At 38.3% G+C, this 19,799-nt stretch overlaps 1 protein-coding gene and 1 pseudogene across 1 annotated transcript; one reads left to right on the top strand and one right to left on the bottom strand.

Moving 5' to 3' along the window:
• The first annotated feature begins 472 nt into the window (after window positions 1-472).
• On the top strand, window positions 473-9,290 carry LOC135933670 (interferon-induced protein 44-like). The gene is made up of 9 exons (XM_065471791.1): window positions 473-513; window positions 1,740-1,786; window positions 3,785-3,811; window positions 3,940-3,973; window positions 4,292-4,487; window positions 8,120-8,272; window positions 8,368-8,539; window positions 8,641-8,741; window positions 8,948-9,290. The coding sequence occupies exons 2-9, from the start codon at window positions 1,759-1,761 to the stop codon at window positions 9,107-9,109; spliced, it is 873 nt and encodes a 290-aa protein (XP_065327863.1). The 5' UTR covers window positions 473-513; window positions 1,740-1,758; the 3' UTR covers window positions 9,110-9,290.
• A 6,075-nt stretch (window positions 9,291-15,365) lies between these two features.
• LOC135932400 (XK-related protein 8-like) lies at window positions 15,366-19,263 on the bottom strand (annotated as a pseudogene).
• Window positions 19,264-19,799: the final 536 nt, after the last annotated feature.

Here is a 19,799-nt window from a genome sequence, read left to right as displayed (position 1 = left end):
TGCAATGTACTCTGCCTATAAACATTTTAAGATTATAAATTCAACTCAATAGTTTAAAGTGGTTCTTACTGGACCTGTAATAAAAGCTTAATTGGGTGCCAATATGTTTAAACATCTAAATGCAATATCAATATTAAAAATTAATGGAATAGTAATAATGATTATAAAAATAGCCACAAAAATATCTTTCTCCTCCTAACACTTCCAATAGTTCATCTAGAACCAGGCATTGTATACACTATGGTAATTATTATAGCATTAGTCATTAATTACCATGTATCTAAGAAGGAACTTTTGAATAAATAATTCTGCTCTAAGAAGTACAAGTGCATGACACATATAAACAAAGAAGTTATAACGGCCTAGTGTGGACTATTTAGGTGGGAATTCATAGAAGTCACATGACCCAAATGAAACTGAAAGAATGCTTATATAAGAAAAGTCATACTCAGTCCGCATCAGTGCAGGAAACACCAGAGAACCAATATCTTCACAGCACAATTGGATATTCAGGTATGCTAACATGTGTTATCATTTCAATACTTTTGGAAAACTATGGTTAAATGCATATTAATGCATATATAGGCATATAGTCCAATATCCTATCTATCTATCTATCTATCTATCTATCTATCTATCTATCTATCTATCTAGATACACAGACACAATGTTTTTAACTTGACGTGGCATCTTTTTTTTTTTTTTTTTTTTTTCCCTGTCCCGTTTGGATCTTTTGCCATCAGAATTATTGTCTAAAGGCGAAGAAAGATGCCCAACGGATTTACTTTACCAAATGGACCATCCCAGCCTTGCCGTAATGGTCTATTTGATTCACCTTTAATTGTTTATTTTATTTTCACTTGTTGTATGCGGGACAGACTTTACTGGGGGAAAGAAAGGGGAGAAGGAAGGAGGGAAAGAAAAACAGCTGGGAAGAGGGATGGGGAAAAAGGGCAAAAAACAAAAACCAACAGAATAAGCAGACAAAAAATACATATTGACCACCTGGATCACCTGTTGAGAAAGAAAAAAGAAAACAAGCAGAAGAAAACAAGAGTAACAGAATAAACAACATCACAATGATATATGGGAATATGCCATATTGACGTGGCATCTTGAAGAGTCGCAGCGTGACTCACAGCACTGGACCAGGGTCCCCCCTGACTTTGTGTTAAAGTAATACTAAAATAATAATGGAATTTCTGATCATCGGTATACCACAACTTAATCCTTTCAACAGCCACTGAAAGTTAAAGGACCTAACTTATATGAGCCTTTTGAGATCTTCAAAACGTATTACTTTTCCAGGAACAGGAAGCTCAGTAAAGCACCCCTCCGACAGCAAAACCCATCTGTTCTCTAATTGGACTGTTAAATTTGTGATTGACATAAAATTAACCAATCAGCTGAAAGGAAAGCCGTCAAAATTTTTACTTGCAAGTTCAAAGTTGCACACAAGCAGGGAACTTGAGCAGAGAGTTTTACATTTAGTTTTTTGCTTTGTATTTGTAAACAGACCTTAACAGAAACAGAACATTATTTTTTTACAAACACAAGTCTGTTTTTTGCACACACAAATTCTCATCTATGGATGCACAAACATAACATTTTCAGATATTTTGGTTTACAAGTTTAAAAAAATCAGTAAAACACTACGCAGTCCGAGTTACAAGTAAAAAATATTTGTGACCACAATTTGAACACATGTTGACTGTCTTTTCACTTTGTTTTATTCACAGGTGGTTGGTACAAAGAAACATGGCGAAAATAAAAAACTTTTTTCTGGGTAAGCTGATATTGTTTTTTTAAATGTGACATTTTATGGATTAAATAGTTCTGATATTTTGCTTGTTTTTTTGTAGCTCATCTTTAATAAGTTCATAAATATACTTTTTTTTCATTTCCTCTCACTATGTTTTCCAGCGTGTAAAGCTCTTTGGGCTTTTTGGTATAATATTGCTCTATACAAATAAAGCTTGCTTGACTTGACTTACCAAGTAGCTTTTTGAGGTGTGTTCATAAAAGTTGCTAAAATAGCAACTTTATTTGTAAATTGCCATGTTTACGGTAAACACAACACACGTGTTTACCGTTTACGCTTCGTGGACAGGGGAGAGAGAGAGAGAAAAGAACACACACACATAAACAAGCTGAATGAGGCAAATGGTGAAATGCAGTGTTGGGCAAGTTACTTTGAAAAAGTAACTAATTATAGTTACTAGTTACTTCCTCAAAAAGTAACTGAGTTAGTAACTGAGTTATAAGATTCTAAAAGTAATTAATTACTTGAAAAGCAACTATTGCATTACTTTAGAAAAATTATAATTGGCCATTTTTCACTACTTTTGAGTTTACCTCTACATTTCACCGTTAAAACTTTACTTTGCCTTGTTTGGTATCATCCTTTTCAGCACAACCTCGCGTGTCTGAATTTACAGTTGTGTTTTCATTTTGGCATACTGTATTAACAAAATTGATCTAAAATCAGACAAAAAAACATAAATTCCAAGAAGAAAAGTTTTTTTTACTGTAACAACCACAAACATGTTTATTTAATCATATTTCATAACTTTAAATGCAAATATAAATTGCCAATTTTAAAATCATATGCACAAGTTTTGCAAACAAAGTTATTTGCAGCCATTTACCTTTTACCCTTTTTTAAACAACCATTTCAAACTACTTACAGAACAATCAGGTGTTCATTCATTCAATAAGATGCCACACAAATTATTTGTACCACTCCAAAAAAAAAATTTCTGTCCACTATAAAGGAGAACATCACAGCCTGATACCTGGAGACAGCAGTCGCCTCATTGTTCTGACACACAACACAAAACTGTCCACAACACTACACATTAACTACACAAGACAACACATTAACTACACACTCCAAACATGCTAAACGTCACAAATCTCTCACATCTCAAAACTCGCTCTCTCTCCTTTTCTGCTCTCTCTCTTTTTCTCTCTCTCTCTCTCTCGCCGTCACTCCTAAAACTTCCCCCTCTTTCCAAACAACCAAATGTCTCATTGCCATATCATTTTTTGATTGGTCGACATGGTGCATTTTTCCACCAACACGAAAGGGCTGATTTTTGTTTTTTCTTTTTGGTTACAAGCAAAGAGTGCTTGCTAGCGCTGTCCTTAGACACTAAACGGGATGAAAGTATTCAGAAAAAAAACATCGCGTATATGTTTATCATGTCTCATATTTTACGTGGCCTGTCAACACAATTTAAAAACTAGTATATATCACCTTGTTGCTTTGTTATCTTGAAGTGGTCATGTGATTGGCGTACCACGACTACTTTATTCTTCCTCAGTCAAACAGCAGACCTCATGCGATTGTTTTGATACCTTAGCTCCAGGTGTTGTGCTAGAAAGTGATCGTCAGGCAGAAAGAGATTACCACCCGCGGGAGCGTGCAGCTGCTTAAAGCTGTAACGCCCAGATTACTTGCAGCTACTTCCGTGCAACTGATATAAGATGCGATAAGCTGAAGACAGCTTCAACCGTCTGTTTGTTGAAAAATAGTAATGCGACCGCACCGCATTTTCTTGTTAGTAACGGTAACGGCGTTGTAATGATAGGAATAGTAATTAGTTAGATTACTTGTTACTGAAAAAAGTAACGCCGTTAGTAACACTGTTACTTGTAACGCCGTTATTCCCATCACTGGTCAAATGTAATTTCATATATAGGAATATAAAATAAAACTGATACTGAATATGGAAAAGTGTTACTAACATGTTGACATGCACATGTCATATTTTAATTGCAGGTACTCCACCTCCTCCTTCACCTCCTAGTAAGAAATTTAAAATACAGTATAAAATTGTTTAAGCGTTAAGATAAAACAGACACATAATAATGTAAAATTTATTTAAACAATTCCCTTTTGTTGTGATTCACACAATTAACATGTTGACTTTACAGTTTTTGAGGAACAAACGAGGAACATACCATGGAAGTGAGTATTAAGGCTGTGGTTGGCAGTTGTTGTGATTTTGTGCTATATAGATAAACCTGAATTCAATTGAATTAAATCAGGCCAATGACATGTCCAAAGATGCCTGAGTTATCAATAATAACCACCATTGTGATGCTAATTTTCTGTGACTCTGTTTTTAGGTATTATCAAGCGAGCCAATGCAAACCTGACCATGTCAGTGTGGCTTGGTAGCACAGCCCTCAAGTGTTTTGTTTGTATATTTTGTGTTTGTTTATAACACTGTTGTGTAAATTGTAAGTACCAAACTAACTGCTATTGTAATTTTCTAATGAACAGTGAAAGACAGCAAAAACTGCAGCTTGTCAGAGATTACATGCCTCACAAAGATGTCCAGCATCTCAGAATCCTGCTTTATGGACCACCAGGTGCTGGAAAGTCCAGCTTCATCAACTCTGTCGACAGTGTTTTAAGAGGCAAAATCGCAATTCGAGCTTTGGCAGCGGCAAGCGTTGGAGATAGTTTCACCATTGCAGTAAGTATGAGGAGGTATCTCATCTAAAGACAGTTGCTGTTAGAGGCTTGCATGATGACAGAGGATTTCTTTAAATCACCCTGCCGTTCTTCAGCTGAGACGTCTGAGTCAGAAAACACACAAACACTGCAGAAGTTTTTCACTCGCGAGGGGCAGTCATGGAACGCACGAACTGCGCCCCACGACTGTCTGCGACCTTTATTTATACAAGATTGATTTGTGTGTGTGTGTGTGTGTGTGTGTGTGTGTTACAAATATAACATCACTCCAGTAGCAGGACTTCCCCTTTTCTATATCTGTATGTTCTCGTAAAAGAGTGAAAAGTCATGTAGAAATATGCTTCACTGATAAATATAAAGAATACATTTCATGTAACTGATCAAAACATAATTATCTTCTGACATCCGGCCCTGTTTATCAGAAAAATGAAATGTACAATAAGTAACTACTTGTCTTTCACATTCTCAGTTAGTACATCATTTGTCACACTTCACCTTCATGATACAAACAGGAAAAGAAGTCTTCATGATCTTGAACCTTTTAAACAAGGAATAACTCAAATAAAGAAAAGTAAAATAAAATCAGGAAAAGTCCAACGACGATCAACAGTCTCTATAGCATCTGAAGCCATGTTTAAAGAATGTACATTACATCTGGTACGTAGGTGCAGCATGTGGTGTTGAATAAGACACACAATCCTCCTCTCTCCAGGATCATGTGCAATGCTACACAATGTTGCATTACAGCAATTCTGAGAGCGTCTATTTCTTGATGTTGTCCCTCGTTGACCTTGCAGGATGCTTTGAGAAACAAGCCGAATCTATAGTCCAGTATCTCACTTCTGAGAGCATGTTTTCCAACTCCTGCCCACAGGAAGAGTGAGTTGAGTACCTTTTGTCCAATTGTCCAGAGTTTGAATTCTTCAGGTACGTCGGTTTCCCAGATTGAGTCATGTGGTCTGACTGTTGAAGTTGAGTGTTTCTTCCTGGATGAGGATGACGATGTTGTTGTTGTTGTTGTTGTTGTTGTGCACTTTACAAATGTCACTCTGAAGGTGGTCGAAGATCAGAATTAGTGCACCTGTCCCAGGGTGTTTCCCATATATGGTTGTGTTACTGTGCTCGGCATGTGCGAGCAGACGTAACAGTCTTTCTCTGTGGTTTTGTTAAACACATATCTGTATCAGGCATTTTTCATCCAAAGATGGATGTGATCTTGTGTCATGTCCATTAGGTGTAAGTTGTCGTACGTCCATCTTCTCTTTCTTTCTCGTGGCTCGGCTGCTGTTGGCATCAGCTGGGGTCCTGTAAGAGTGAGCCTTGTAGTCAAGGTAACCACCAGGGTTCCCCTTCACACCTACACCTGGCTGCCTAAAGTTGATCGGATAGAGAGCGGAGTGCGGGCTTACCCCACGGGGGCCCAAGAATCGCACTTACCACCCTCACCCCCGAAACAACCAGGCATAGGCGCTTCCTCCTTGGTGTCGGGGCTTCCCGGGACCTCAACCTTTTTGCAGTGGCTCTGATGTATCCAAGATGGTCTCTCTGCAATTTTACAGGCTATGGGTGTTGTCAATAGCACTTGGTTTCAACCTGCAAGAGACTGGAGAAGAGTCTTACGGCAGTTTATTGTTCAAAACAATATCCTTATTTTCTAGTAGTTCTGCCAGAGCTGTCTCTCCGACAGATTTTTCTAAGGGTCACTTTTTGCAACTGAGATTGCATCTGCTTTTTACACTAGATAAATCTCTGGCCATTTTGTGAAGAAATCTATAATTACTAGAGTATAAAAGTGTGTATTAAGGACCTGGACTATCCGCCCTGAGGACACATGGGTCACCCCGTGTGTCACTAATGCTGCTGTCCTGCACAGGGACTTGGGGAGTATCGGTTTACCTTCACAACATCAAATCATATTATAGTTGTGCTCCACACTTTAACCATGTCTTCTGTTCTGTAGTTGGCGCTGTTCTTTGTTCATATTTGCATAATGGATGCAGACATTAATGCATCTACAGTTTGTTGTTCGGCTAACTTAGCTGCTTGATCTGCAAAGTTGTTAACCTTAGGTATTTCTGATTTATCTTTCTGATGCGCAGCACATTTACACAATGCTAACTGTTTTGGCAATGTAATCACTTCTAATAGTGTCTTTAGAATATCTCCAAGTTGTACTGGGTTTCCAGTAAATTTAATCATTCCTCTATGCTGCCAAATGCAAAATGATGCACTGCTAAAAAAAAAAAAAACAAAACATACTGACTTTCTGTGCGTCTCTCTGTCTGCTTCTTAGACACAGACAGCTCCTTTTATGGGCATGTAGTTCCTGTTACACACACGATTTCCTGTCACAGACACACCACAGGCACACATATTTCCTGTTTTTGCATTAGTTAGTTTTTGCAGACTAATCGAACACTATGTCGAACTTTCCATATAGCGACAATAAGTGTAAATTGAAGTCACTGCGTGGGGTACTTGGATGATCAAAGTGTGGCCTAAAACAATGTCAGCTGACTTTTTTACTGCCTCTGCTGCAGCTGCACAGGCCTGCAAACAACAGAGTCTAATTTGCAGGAGTAAAATGCAAGCGGACGTTGTTTTTCACCAAATGCCTGTGTTAAAACTGCTTTTATGTAACCTGCACCTCCATCTACATGTAAGTAGAAAGGCTATTTTCAAGTTACTGAATGCTTCCTCTGATTTCTTTTCTTTGTAGGTGCAAGACTCCATTTTGACTTAAGGCATTTAGGTCATTTCTATTTTTTTTTTTTTTTTTCCAAAGAACTCACACATCTTACATATTTCAAACTTTTAACTCAGGAAAAAACTTTGCATAGCTCACAGCTCTAAAACTAGGCATTAGTGAATCATGTGCCTAATCATTATGTGTCATTGTGATCCACAAGTATGATCACAAAGTTATTTTTCAAACCAACAAAACAAACAAACAAAAACAAAATACACAACTACTAAGGAGTAGTAGGTGAAAAGTCATGTAGAAATATGCTTCACTGATAAATATAAAGAATACATTTCATGTAACTGATCAAAACATCAAAACATAATTATCTTCTGACATCCGGCCCTGTTTATCAGAAAAATGAAATGTACAATAAGTAACTACTTGTCTTTCACATTCTCAGTTAGTACATCATTTGTCACACTTCACCTTCATGATACAAACAGGAAAAGAAGTCTTCATGATCTTGAACCTTTTAAACAAGGAATAACTCAAATAAAGAAAAGTAAAATAAAATCAGGAAAAGTCCAACGACGATCAACAGTCTCTATAGCATCTGAAGCCATGTTTAAAGAATGTACATTACATCTGGTACGTAGGTGCAGCATGTGGTGTTGAATAAGACACACAATCCTCCTCTCTCCAGGATCATGTGCAATGCTACACAATGTTGCATTACAGCAATAAAAAAACCCCACATTTCCTACAAGATTTTGTAGGACTACAGGAATGCACTGCAGTGGTAACTGCTTTGTAGACTATAAAACTAACTAAATATAAAAAGATTAAAAAATAGTACAACTAGTGTATAATTTATTATGCAAATGAAAACTGTTTAGAGTGTTTAGTATGTGACGCTAAAATAACAAGACCAATTTTTTTATTTACAGCACAAAACATATAAAATTCAGAAAGGAAATCCAGAAACTTTTTATCCTTTTGTCTTCACTGACACCATGGGCCTTGAGAGGGGCGCTAAGGGAGGAATTCGTGTAGAAGACATCAAACTCACAATGAGTGGACATGTAAATGAAGGTTACAGGGTATGACATCTTCATTCAGATGCTTGTACACAGTCTGTGATACAGAAACTGTATCATGCAAAAAGGTTTAGGTGATTTTGCTTTTTTTACTCCAGTTCAATCCCAAATGTCCCTTGACTGAAACGGATCCTAACTACAGAAGCTCCTCCACTTTAGATGACAAAGCCCACATTCTGGCTTTAGTCCTTCGTGCTGACACAGTGAGCATGATCGATGATGAAACTGTGACGAAGATGAAAGTTGTCAGAGAAGTAGCTCGTGACAAAGGTGAGAGCAGATGTTGTTGTTCTAAGAGCATGTATGATGTCACCAATTTAAATGCTAGAAAAACATGAGATAAAATGAGTGCATTGTTTCTGTATTGGCAGAGATCCCACAAATAGCCATCATGACTAGAATTGATGAAGCCTGTCCTGAAGTCAAAAAAGACATAAAGAACGCCTACAAGAGCAAGTACTTGAATAAGCTGGTATGTTCAAAGAAGTAACTTTCATGCATTTGTAGACAGTTTACACATGAATGTAATATCTGTAATTTAGTTGTACATTTCAGCATATTTGTACAGAAACCTCAGCTGGAATCAGTACAAATAATTCAATAAGTAATTTATAATTATGACACTAGTGCAACAATACAGTTTCAGTTTTCTTAAAATGTAATATTGTTTGAACTTAGATGGAAACAGTGAGCACGAAGCTGGAAATTCCACTGAACTGCATCTTCCTCGTGAAGAACTACCACGCAGAGATTGAGACGGAGAATGATGTGGATTCACTGATACTGAGTGTACTGAAAAAGATCATTGACTATGGAGAGGACTACCTGAATGACTTATAATAGATAGAAAATGGAAATGTCAGTAGTTTCAGTTATTCTTTGGGTGATTTTACTTTGCCATTGTTACAATCACAATCACACAAAATGTAAATTTCATCAAAAACTTTAGCATACTGATTTTTGTCTCATTCTTATTTTATTTCACTTTTTTCTCTTGCAAATAGAATCCAAATAAACTTCAGAGTGTTTATTTATTCTAGCAAGATTGATAGATATATGCATCTAACCTGTTGTCTGCTGTATAACTCAAATAAATCATTGTGAGACTGTACTCTGGGAATCAGTGCGTTAACACAGTAAATCCTAATTTTGCTAAAAAAGGTCAAAAGCTAAAAAGACACATTCATAGATGGAACCGTCTCACCTTTTTTTCATCTTGGGACGTGGGCAGGATGGGATGGCTGTCGTTTTATTCATCTGCGGATGCACCTGCCTGCCGCCCAAGTGGTACAACAAACACTGTACCTCCTCCTGTCCATCCACACAGTTCTTTGGGTTGGCCGTGAGCCCTGCCTACCTCAGGGATTCCAGGACCGCGGCCACCCAGCACCAGTGTTGGGCGAGTTACTTTGAAAAAGTAATTAATTATAGTTACTAGTTACTTCTTCAAAAAAGTAACTGAGTTACAAGATTCTCAAAGTAATTAATTACTTGAAAAGCAACTATTGTGTTACTCGTTTAACTTTCAAGGGTACAGGGTATAATTGGCCACTTTGACTTTGACTACTTTTGATTTTCCCTCCACATTTAACCTTTAAAAACGATTTACTTTGCCTTGTTTGGTATCATTCTTTTCAGAACAACCTCACGTGTCTGAATTTACAGTTATGTTTTCATTTTGACATACTGTTTTAACACAATTGATCTAAAATCAGACAAAAAACATGAAATCAGAGTAGAAAAAGTTATATTTTTTACTGTAACAACCATAAACATCTTTAATGAATCATATTTCATCACTTTAAATGCAAATATAAATTGTCAATTTTAAAATTATATGCACAAGTTTTGCAAACAACAAAGTTATTTGCAGCCATTTACCTTGACTTTTTAAATAACATTTCAAACTATTTACAGAACAATCAGCTGTTCTGCATTCAATAAGATGCCACATAAATTATTTGTGTCACTCCAAAATAATAATTTCTGTCCACTATAAAGGAGAACATCACAGCCTGATACCTGCAGGTCTGACAGCAGCAGGTGTAGCACTCCTGTTTCTACCTGGAGACAGCAGTCACCTCATTATTCTGACACACAACACAAAACTATCCACAACACTACACACTAACTACACAAGACAACACATTAACTACACACTCCAAACACGCTAAACGTCACAAATCTCTCACATCTCAAAACTCGCTCTCTCTCTCTTTCTGCTCTCTCTCTCTCTCTCTCTCTCTCACCTAAAACTTCCCCTGTATTTTCTTTCTTTTTTTTTGTTTGCTCATAAGCAGAGTGCTTACTAGCGCTGTCCTTAGACAGTAAACGTGACAAAACTATTGAGGAAAAAAACGCCGCGTATATATTGTTTATCATGACTCTGGTTTTACGTGGCCTATCAACACAATTTAAAACTGGTATATATCACCTTGTTGCTTTGTCTTTAAGTGGTCATGTGATTGGCGTACCACGACTACTTCATTCTTCCTCAGTCAAACAGCAGCACTCATGCGACTGTTTTGCCCCTTAGCTCCAGGTGTTGTGCTAGACAGTGCTCGTGATTACCGTCCGCGGGAGCGCGCAGCTGCTTAAAGCTGTAGCGTCCAGATTAATTACGTAGTCAGCTACTTTTGTGCAACTGATATAAGATGCGGTAAGCTGAACACAGCTTCAACCGTCTGTTTGTTGAAAAATAGTAACGGACCGCATTTTCTTGTTAGTAACTGTAACAGCGTTGTAACGATAGGAATAGTAATTAGTTAGAGTACTGGTTACTGAAAAAGGTAACGCCGTTAGTAACGCCGTTATTCCCATCACTGCCTTTGACACACAGTCACACGACGCTTTGGTCAGTCAGCTCTGTAAAATGATTTCTCTGCCTCCTCAGATCTGGTCCCAGCTCTACCAACAACACCTCAAACTGCCCCACTGACATCCTGAACTATGTACAAACACACAGCTTCAGCTCCTGGATCCAACCATGAAATTCTCCCTGCTGCTGTTCTCTTAGTTTCCCACTTTTCTCAGCTCGGTATCGTTGACACCGGCTTCATTGTTAGTTTTCACAGTGTGTTTATTGAGGAGGAATTTTCCTCAAATAAGCAACATGTTCAGTGTGTAACAGCCTTAACACATAATATTTAATAATTAATTTAAAATGTTACCCTTCCAGTGTGACTCATACAATTAACATTTTCACTTTACAGTGTTAGAGGTAGAAGAGAGGAGTATACCATGGGGGTGAGTATTCAGGGTGTGGTTCCTTAGAGAGGTGTACTAGAATTATTAAGACTAACCCTTTAATTTCACCAACTCTCTGTTAATCCTAGAGTCACAATTTTATATTGCCTGTGTTTGTTTGTTGTGTTATTTCCTCTTTGTTTATAACACTGTTGTGTAAACTGTAAGTGCACACTACATTCTATTGCAAATTTCTTTATGAACCGCGAAAGAGCAAGACCTGAAGCTGAGCCAAAATTGTAGCTCGAGCTTTGGCAGCAACAGCCTCTGGTGGTAGATTCACCATTGCAGTCAGTAAGCCCCGAGGATGCATCTCTTATTATTACAGTTGCTGTTAGAGGCTTGCATGGAGTGCAATGCAGTGTTAACTGCTTTGTAGGTGAACTATAAGTAAATTTACAACACAGGACATCTCAAACTCAGAGACAAATGCCAGGAATTTGAGATGTAGGTTGGATGCTGTACACAAATATGTCTGGCCTTTCGACCAATGTTCCCTCTAATTTTTCATGTGTCTGAGCGAACACACAAACTCCCTGAGCGATCCCTTGGACCACAGTGAGCGACATCAGACGTGTGCCCTGTGGTCACGGCGGCATCTAATCCATCCAAGTTACATGGTTTATTAAAATAATCAAATTACAGCATTTACATTTATGTTAGACAACTTTTAAACTGCTTTAGCCCACTTACAATGAAAATGTAAAAAGAATCTAACCATTGGCCTGTGTAGTATGTTAACACTATTGGTGTCATGGTCCTGGGCCATGTTGGCCCAGCATTCTTAGTAGTTGTGTATTTTGTATTTTGTTCTTTATTTTTGCATTGGTTCCTAGGTTGTTCAGTTAAGATGTTCCTTATTTGGTTACCCTCTGTGTGCCCTTCTGTATCTGTGAACCCTCGTCTCCCTTCCTTGTGTTTTATTCCATGTTTCCCCAGCCTGCTATGCCTGTGCTCTCCTGTCTCTCTCTCTCTCTCTCTCTCTCTCTCCTCCTGTCTGCACCTCTGTACTTCCTGTTTTACTTTGACAGTCTCCCATCAGTGTCGTGTTTCTCCTGCCATGTCTCATTACGATTATCTGTGTCAGCTGTGTTCCCCGTGTGCTCCCACTTCCCGCGTTAACCCTCTGTGTATTTATGTGCATGTCTTTCTCTGTTCAGGGTCGCTTCGTACTGTCAGGAACACGCTGTGTGGAGGCAGATGAGGACCCAAACGCAAAACTCACAGAGACAGAAGTGGAACTCAAAAAAACACTGCTTTATTGCAGGACTTACAAAGTAACAAAACTAAACTGGGTAAACTAAACTGAGGACCGAGGGAACACAGGTTCGAGAAGGAAACATTGACGAAGCGACCCTGAACAGAGAAAGACATGGCCTAGAAAGGACGAAACATTGTGAATCACAATGTTTCGTCCTTCTAGGCTTTCAGAGTGTTTTCTAAATAAATACATTAACCTAATTTTGTTAATTAGCAGATCATTCACCTGTTTATAACAAACATTTTTTTGTTTATCAAATAGTCAAAAAATGTAAGGAAACTAAATCTAAAAACTGCTGTCAAACAATTGTTAACACTCTTCGATCATTAATTTCAAACATTGCATCTGAAACCACAACAAAAACATCGTCTTTTGCAATTTAGTGGTGTAATTTTCAGTTTTAGATTCAATGTTTAAGTTAAAGTTTATTCTCACAGATATATGATTTGAGATCTTTTTGACTGTCTTATGCTAATTTCATCTAAACCTGTTAAATCCACACTGAATTTTGTTTAACTCGACTTTTATTTCATCTCAGCTCTTTTTTTGTCTCAGCACTGGAACGATTTTCTTTTTATTCTTTGTTTGCATTTGCAAATGTTTAGCATGTTTAGTCAAGTGAAAAAAGACAACTGTCAACAGTTTGAACACCTTTTTGTTTTCTATGTCTTAAAAATAAAATAGTTTATGCTTCATCTCATTTGAATTGCTTGATTTTTTTTTCATTGTGTACAACATTGAATGCAGAATAGTCCATCTAATTGTCAAAAGCTGGTAACCTTATATTTCACAAATTGCACTGACATGGAGCAGCCACAAATTCATCAACAACTGATAAAAAACAGATGAAACAAACCTGACAGCTCTCTGCCAAACTAAGTCGACTGGCTGTTTGTGTGATCAGATTTGTAAATTTGCAAATAAGTTTCAGTTACCTTCTTTTCATGTCTGACTTTTGCTTCACTTCTGCAATGGTGGATCAGCAAATGTGTGTGAAGAGTTGTTTGTAAATAAGTTATGTCAGTGCATTAGGCCTGAGCTCAGGCTCACAAACTCAGGCATTCTCTCAGGCTGTAGTACTTACCACTAGATGGCGGAGTACTCGGCAATTTAAGTGTGAAATTGGTAGCAGTGGTTGTGCTGATACAAGGCCGGCTCAGTTTTTACAGACTACTATAGATTTATCATCTGCTTGCTGTAAGTTTGTGTTAATGTTTTTAGTGGCTGTCACAAGTAGCTCATATTGGAGCTGCATTAACTGAAACAGTTAACTAAAAAACTCACTCACTGAGTGTCTCACAGGATCTGATCTCTAACTAGAAGCCAGAGAGATGTGCTTTAAACTCACTGTTTAACCTTAACACAATGTATTCAAAATCACTTTGAGCTTGCACAACTCTGCTTACCATAAAGCTGAACAGCACAAATGGCAGGCTGGAAAATATTGAAATATGGTTCCAGTATAAATGTCAAAGTACTTGCTTTGTTACATCACATTGTGAAATGTGAATAAGCAGTTTAACTGTGTACAAATCCCAGGAGCAGCCTGCACAGCACAGGCTGGACCCTTTAATATGCTAGAGGCAGGTCACTGGAAGGTCGGTGATTCCTCTGTGACCTTCCCATCTTGACCCTTTGAAACTTCTGCCCTGATCCCAAACATCCACAGACTAAAACCTGTGCACATTTTGCTTCTTTTACAGGAACACAGTACTGACACATTAATATATAATGTAAACACAGTGACCACAAAAAGGGGGGAAATTAAGTGAAATAAGAGAATTAAAAGAGAAAAAAGAACACATGAGACCAGCATATGGAAGTTAGTTGTTTCCTTACTTTTCCACACTAAGCAACAGAAAGATCTGAGATTTTCTGAGTTCTTTGGATATTTATGCATTTGCACACACATGTACGTGTACACATTCACACATGGACAACTTCACCCCTCGATTACATAGTAGGTGTTAAATTACATGTTAACACCTACAACCAGAATGGTTTTATTATTCTTTCTATGTTTTATTTCTTTCACTTTCTGTATTTTTGCTGCTTCTATGTCAGTACCTCGTTAATACCTTTATACCTATTTCACATCTACATCAACACTACTGTGTAAGATAATGGACATATCCACACAAGGGAATTTAACATGGGAATTTAAAAAGCACACACACACACACACACACAAACACACGCGCACACACACACACAAATATAGAAATGCCATTCCACTTTCTTTTTCAAAATGGCCAATTAAAAACCTTTAAACATGATTTTTATACTGGTTTAATACTGTCATATATTTTAGGGAGGCAGACCCACTCGCTCATGATCACTTTGTCAACCCATCACTATTTCATACAAGCATGTAACAAGTGAGAAGCTGGAAGCACCAGTTAACACAGAGCATAAAGAGTTTCTGTACATTCATCCCCACATCAACCTGAGCAAAATAATTCAATATTGTATCTGTGTCTGTATCTGTAGTCAGGCAGCAGCTCAGTCCTCAGTCCCACACAGCCTTGTGACCTACATGACTCAGTCTCTTTCTAATCTCCACGTCCTGTGGATGTCAAATGATGCAGGTCAGCAGAAGAAGTTCTCGGCCAGCTTCCTCATTCTTTTATTGTCAGTGGCCTTAAGGAGACGTGTAGGAACTGAATGAGATCGCTCTTCATCTTCAGGTTGCTCCTCTGGGATGGTGGCTCCTTTCAGCTTATCTTTATCAAGGTTTGGATGGAAGAACGTATAATAAATAACTTTAAATAACAGACAAAGGATGTAAACTGCAACAACACAGGCAGCCGTGGTTAAAGGGTGTGTCACAAAATCATGAGGATCTGTGCTCATCTTCCACCACAGAGGATGCAAATATCAATAAGGATATACGCGTGATAGAGCATGGACCTGATCCTCATCCCCTTGGCCACACTAAACCAGTTAAAATACCAAATGAGGCCAACAGTGGTTCTGTAAAGCCATTCTCCACGAGGGTCATCCATGAAGTTTTTCTTGGATCGCCAAGCAAAGAAGAATAAAACCAGCCAAGAGCAGATGAAGTGGGCGAAGATGAAGCAGTGGAGCACGGAGGCAAAAAGAGCGAGGGCAGCGATGCGAGAAGAGATGAGAACCAGGTTCCAGATGAAGTAGAAAACTAATGAGATCATGTGGTGTTTTTCCTTCTCTGGCAGGAAGGTGCGCATTGAGTGATCGTAGGTGGTCAAAAAGGAGGCGATGGACAAAGTCGAGCCGATGGCCTTCAACACTGAGGAGAGAGCGAGGGGCAGAGTTAGAACAAACGGTGATTCTTTCTTAGAAGATCCAAGTAATTTATGAGTTCAAAAAGCAACCCCAAATATTTTCAAACATCTTTTGTCATTCAGTATTTCATTATTTAGACTGTATGATGTTTGTTTTCACAGAAACAGCGACCATTTGGCATTTAACATTTTCACATCAACAACAACAAACAAACTTTATTTATATAGCACATTTAAAAACCAGTGGTGTACCAAAGTGCTTAACATGCAAGAGAGTAGGATGAAGTAACAGGGAAGGATGAGGGCTATGGCAAGGTACCAAAACATGCTAGCAGGTTGAATGGCATTAAAACACAAAAGCAAAAGATTTGCATATAAGAGCATAAAAGAAAACTAAATGTAAAGGATAAAACAGTCAAAAAATTAAAAATGATTAAAAGTAATTAAGAATAAGCCGAAGATAAGAATAAGCATTAAGCTAACTAACAAGCAAGCGTTAACTGGTAGAAAAGGCGAGGCTAAATAAGTGGGTTTTTAACCGCGATTTGAAGGAATGGATGGAATCAGACTCGCGTATAGTGATGGGGAGGTTATTCCATAAATCGGGTGCAGCCAAGGCAAACGCGCGGTCACCTCTAGTCTTCAGCCGGGATCTCGGCAGTACCAAGAGTGGCTGGGAAGATGATCTTAGTGCTCTAGTAGGGGTGTATGATCTAAGTAGCTCAATGAGGTTGCTTGGCGCTATATTGTTAATAATTCGGAAGGTAAGCAGCAGGATTTTGAATTGAATGCGATACTTAACGGGAAGCCAATGCAGATCAGCAAGGACAGGGGTAATAGAGACACGCCGCCCACTACCAGTAAGGAGACGAGCAGCCGCATTCTGAACAATTTGCAGTATATGGAGAAGAGTAGAGTTAAGGTCGAAGTAAAGTGAGTTGCAATAATCCAACCTAGATGTCACAAAGGCATGGATAAGCTTTCCAAGGTCCCTATGCGGAACATAATGTCTGGCCTTGCTAATAAGACGCAATTGATGGAAACAAGATTTAACAACAGAAAACACTTATTTGTCAAACTTAAAAGAGCTATCCAAAAATACACCCAGGTCACTAACAGTGTCGGTGAGGAAAAAGCCCCCCCAGAACCCGGATAAGGATAGGAGAATGGTAGTTGTTGTAAGTCCATTTAATTTTTTATGTAAACCGGACTCTAGACTTTGTTGAACATTATGTAATATGTAGTGACCAAGTAGTATTGGGGTAAAAGTTATTGAGCAGTTCCAGATTACAAGGCTCAACTACTTCATCTAAACATGTTTCATCACGTTTTATCAACACAAAATGAGCAGGCTTATTGAATATGAATAAGTTGTGTTGATTTAACTAAGTTGTTTAAGTTTCTGCCAAAGAAAAACAATTGTGTGCAACCAATGTGCACAATTGAATGAAGTACATGCAACATACTCATTTTTTCAAGGCATTCTTTTTCTCCTGGATTACCCTTTTGTGTTACACATTTCACTGTTTTTCCTTTTGCTACCTAGCCTGACCTGTCTCCCCAAGGTGATATTTGTGTATTGTATATACGGTCGGCAATGTCTGTCATCTCGGTTGTGGACAACTGCAACTGACAAATAAAGGCTATCTCATCATCTCATCTCTCACCAAATGGTGGCTGCCTATTGAACCACCTGTTGAACTGGCAGTTTGCACATCTGGAAAGGCGCCATCAATGCTGAAAGGTTTTAGAACAACACCTGCTCCCATACAGACCTCTTTTTGTAGAGAGAGCCTTAGAAACAAACTAAACATACTCCGTGTATTATAAAGGCTTCACGATAGAGTCTGGGTGACCTGGTCTGCCTTCAGTCACAATCTCTCACCAATTGAAAACATTTGGAGCATCATGAAACAAAAAATATGACTCAGAACTGTTGATCAGCTAGAATCCTACATCAGGCAAGAATGGGACAGTGTTCCTCTCCCAAATGTCCAGCAGTTGGTCTCCTCAGTTCCCAGACATTTACAGACTGTTGTTAAAAGAAGAGGGCAAACTACATAGCGGGAAATTTGACCCTGTTCCTATTTTTTGACACATGCTGCTGCCATCAAACTCAAAATTAGCTTGATGATAGACTGATATATTTTCTATGTTCTGTTGTAAATAAAATAAGTGTTTATTAATTTGCAGATCATTGGATTCTGTTTTTATTTACAATTTATACAGCGTCCCAACCCTTTTAGAATTCAAGTTATAAATAGATGAGAAACCTTTGAATGTGGTTTTATTTGTAATTCTACTTTTAATGAAAAGCTACACCTGAGTGATCCAAGTATACGTGATCAAAAGCTGAGTAACAAACTACCTGTAACAGGATCCAGCCGACCTTCGTGCAGAATGATGGTGAGCATGAGAGCAAGCTGCGGGGCGCTCTCTGAAAACGTCTCAATGAAGCGCAAAATGCGGAGATCCTGTCTCAGAAACTTGGCCACACTCTCAGCGTCAGTGTCCTTTCCATGTAAGCTTTGCACAGACTTCTCCATGATTACTGCATACCTGAGAACCAGAAGAACCAGTTACATCAAATCCTCCCGCCAGACACGCTGAACTGAAAATATCTCAAAGCAGAAAAGGAGCAACAAACATCCGAATAAAACAGGCTTTACCCAATTATAATAAAGAAAAGAAAGATCCACAGAACATAAGCAGTAAACAAGTAAGTCAGCGATTGATGTCAGTAGCTTATATACTGAAAAGAAAATGGATGCATGACTCATGGGTGTACAAACAGAAACCTTCCAAATAAACAAGTTCATTTAATTTTATTTCCTATAAATCAAATATTTCAAGACAAGGACATGTAAGGATGGTGCCTGGGGCACTATGAACACACATATATCACCATGAAACAACCTGAAGAAGATCCCCAGCTGAAAAACATGCAGCAGCTTGAGCTGGCACTGGCTCGGCTTCTTCTCAATCTTTGTCTTCATCTTAAAATCATCATAGAGGTACCACAGCCAGCTGTACACCTGAACCAACATGGACGAGCCCAAGAGAAACAGCAGCAGGAGGCTGAAGTACACGTAGGCCTCCTGCTTGTAGAGGGACAAAGCAGCCTATATATCCAACCCTATATCAAGCAGGAACAGCAAGAAGTCCACACAGGTGAAGAGAAAGTACTGAGTGCAGCATTTAAACTCATCCTCAGAGCCCGGCATGTCGTCTCGATGGCCTGCTTCTGAAGCAGCCACGTCATAAACTAAAATTGAAACTGAAAGAGGCAGTGTTTAAGAAACACCACTTAGAGACTGATCTACTCATGATATGAGCTGATATCCACCCACTTTACACACATGCATACATATAATCAACTGTAGTATGTCCATCGAGACATGAATACAACTTAAAACAACTTAAAACTGTAAAAGAAAAAAAATAAACAGTAAGGAACAATCTGGACTTTTGATTTCTCTCACTGAACCGGCTTTGGTAACTATTGTCCCTGATGTAAATATGTAAAAATTGTGTGTGTTTCTGTTCTGTGACCTGTTCTGTTTGTATATGTGTGTTTTTTGCTGCTGATACAACCAAATTTCCCCTGATTATTCTATTCTATTCTATTTGCATTTCATACCTTTGGCTGTGGCTTGTTTCTCATACCGGTGTTAAATTAATAAAGATAATTCTCACTGTGAAGTTGCAGTGAAATAATACATGATCGAGTTGATGTCAACACACTATGCCATCATAAGTA

The sequence above is a fragment of the Pelmatolapia mariae genome, linkage group LG22 (assembly GCF_036321145.2).
Source record: "Pelmatolapia mariae isolate MD_Pm_ZW linkage group LG22, Pm_UMD_F_2, whole genome shotgun sequence".
Lineage (NCBI taxonomy): Eukaryota > Metazoa > Chordata > Actinopteri > Cichliformes > Cichlidae > Pelmatolapia > Pelmatolapia mariae.
Note: the sequence above shows the minus strand (reverse complement) of the source record. Positions and strands in the feature narration are given on the sequence as shown.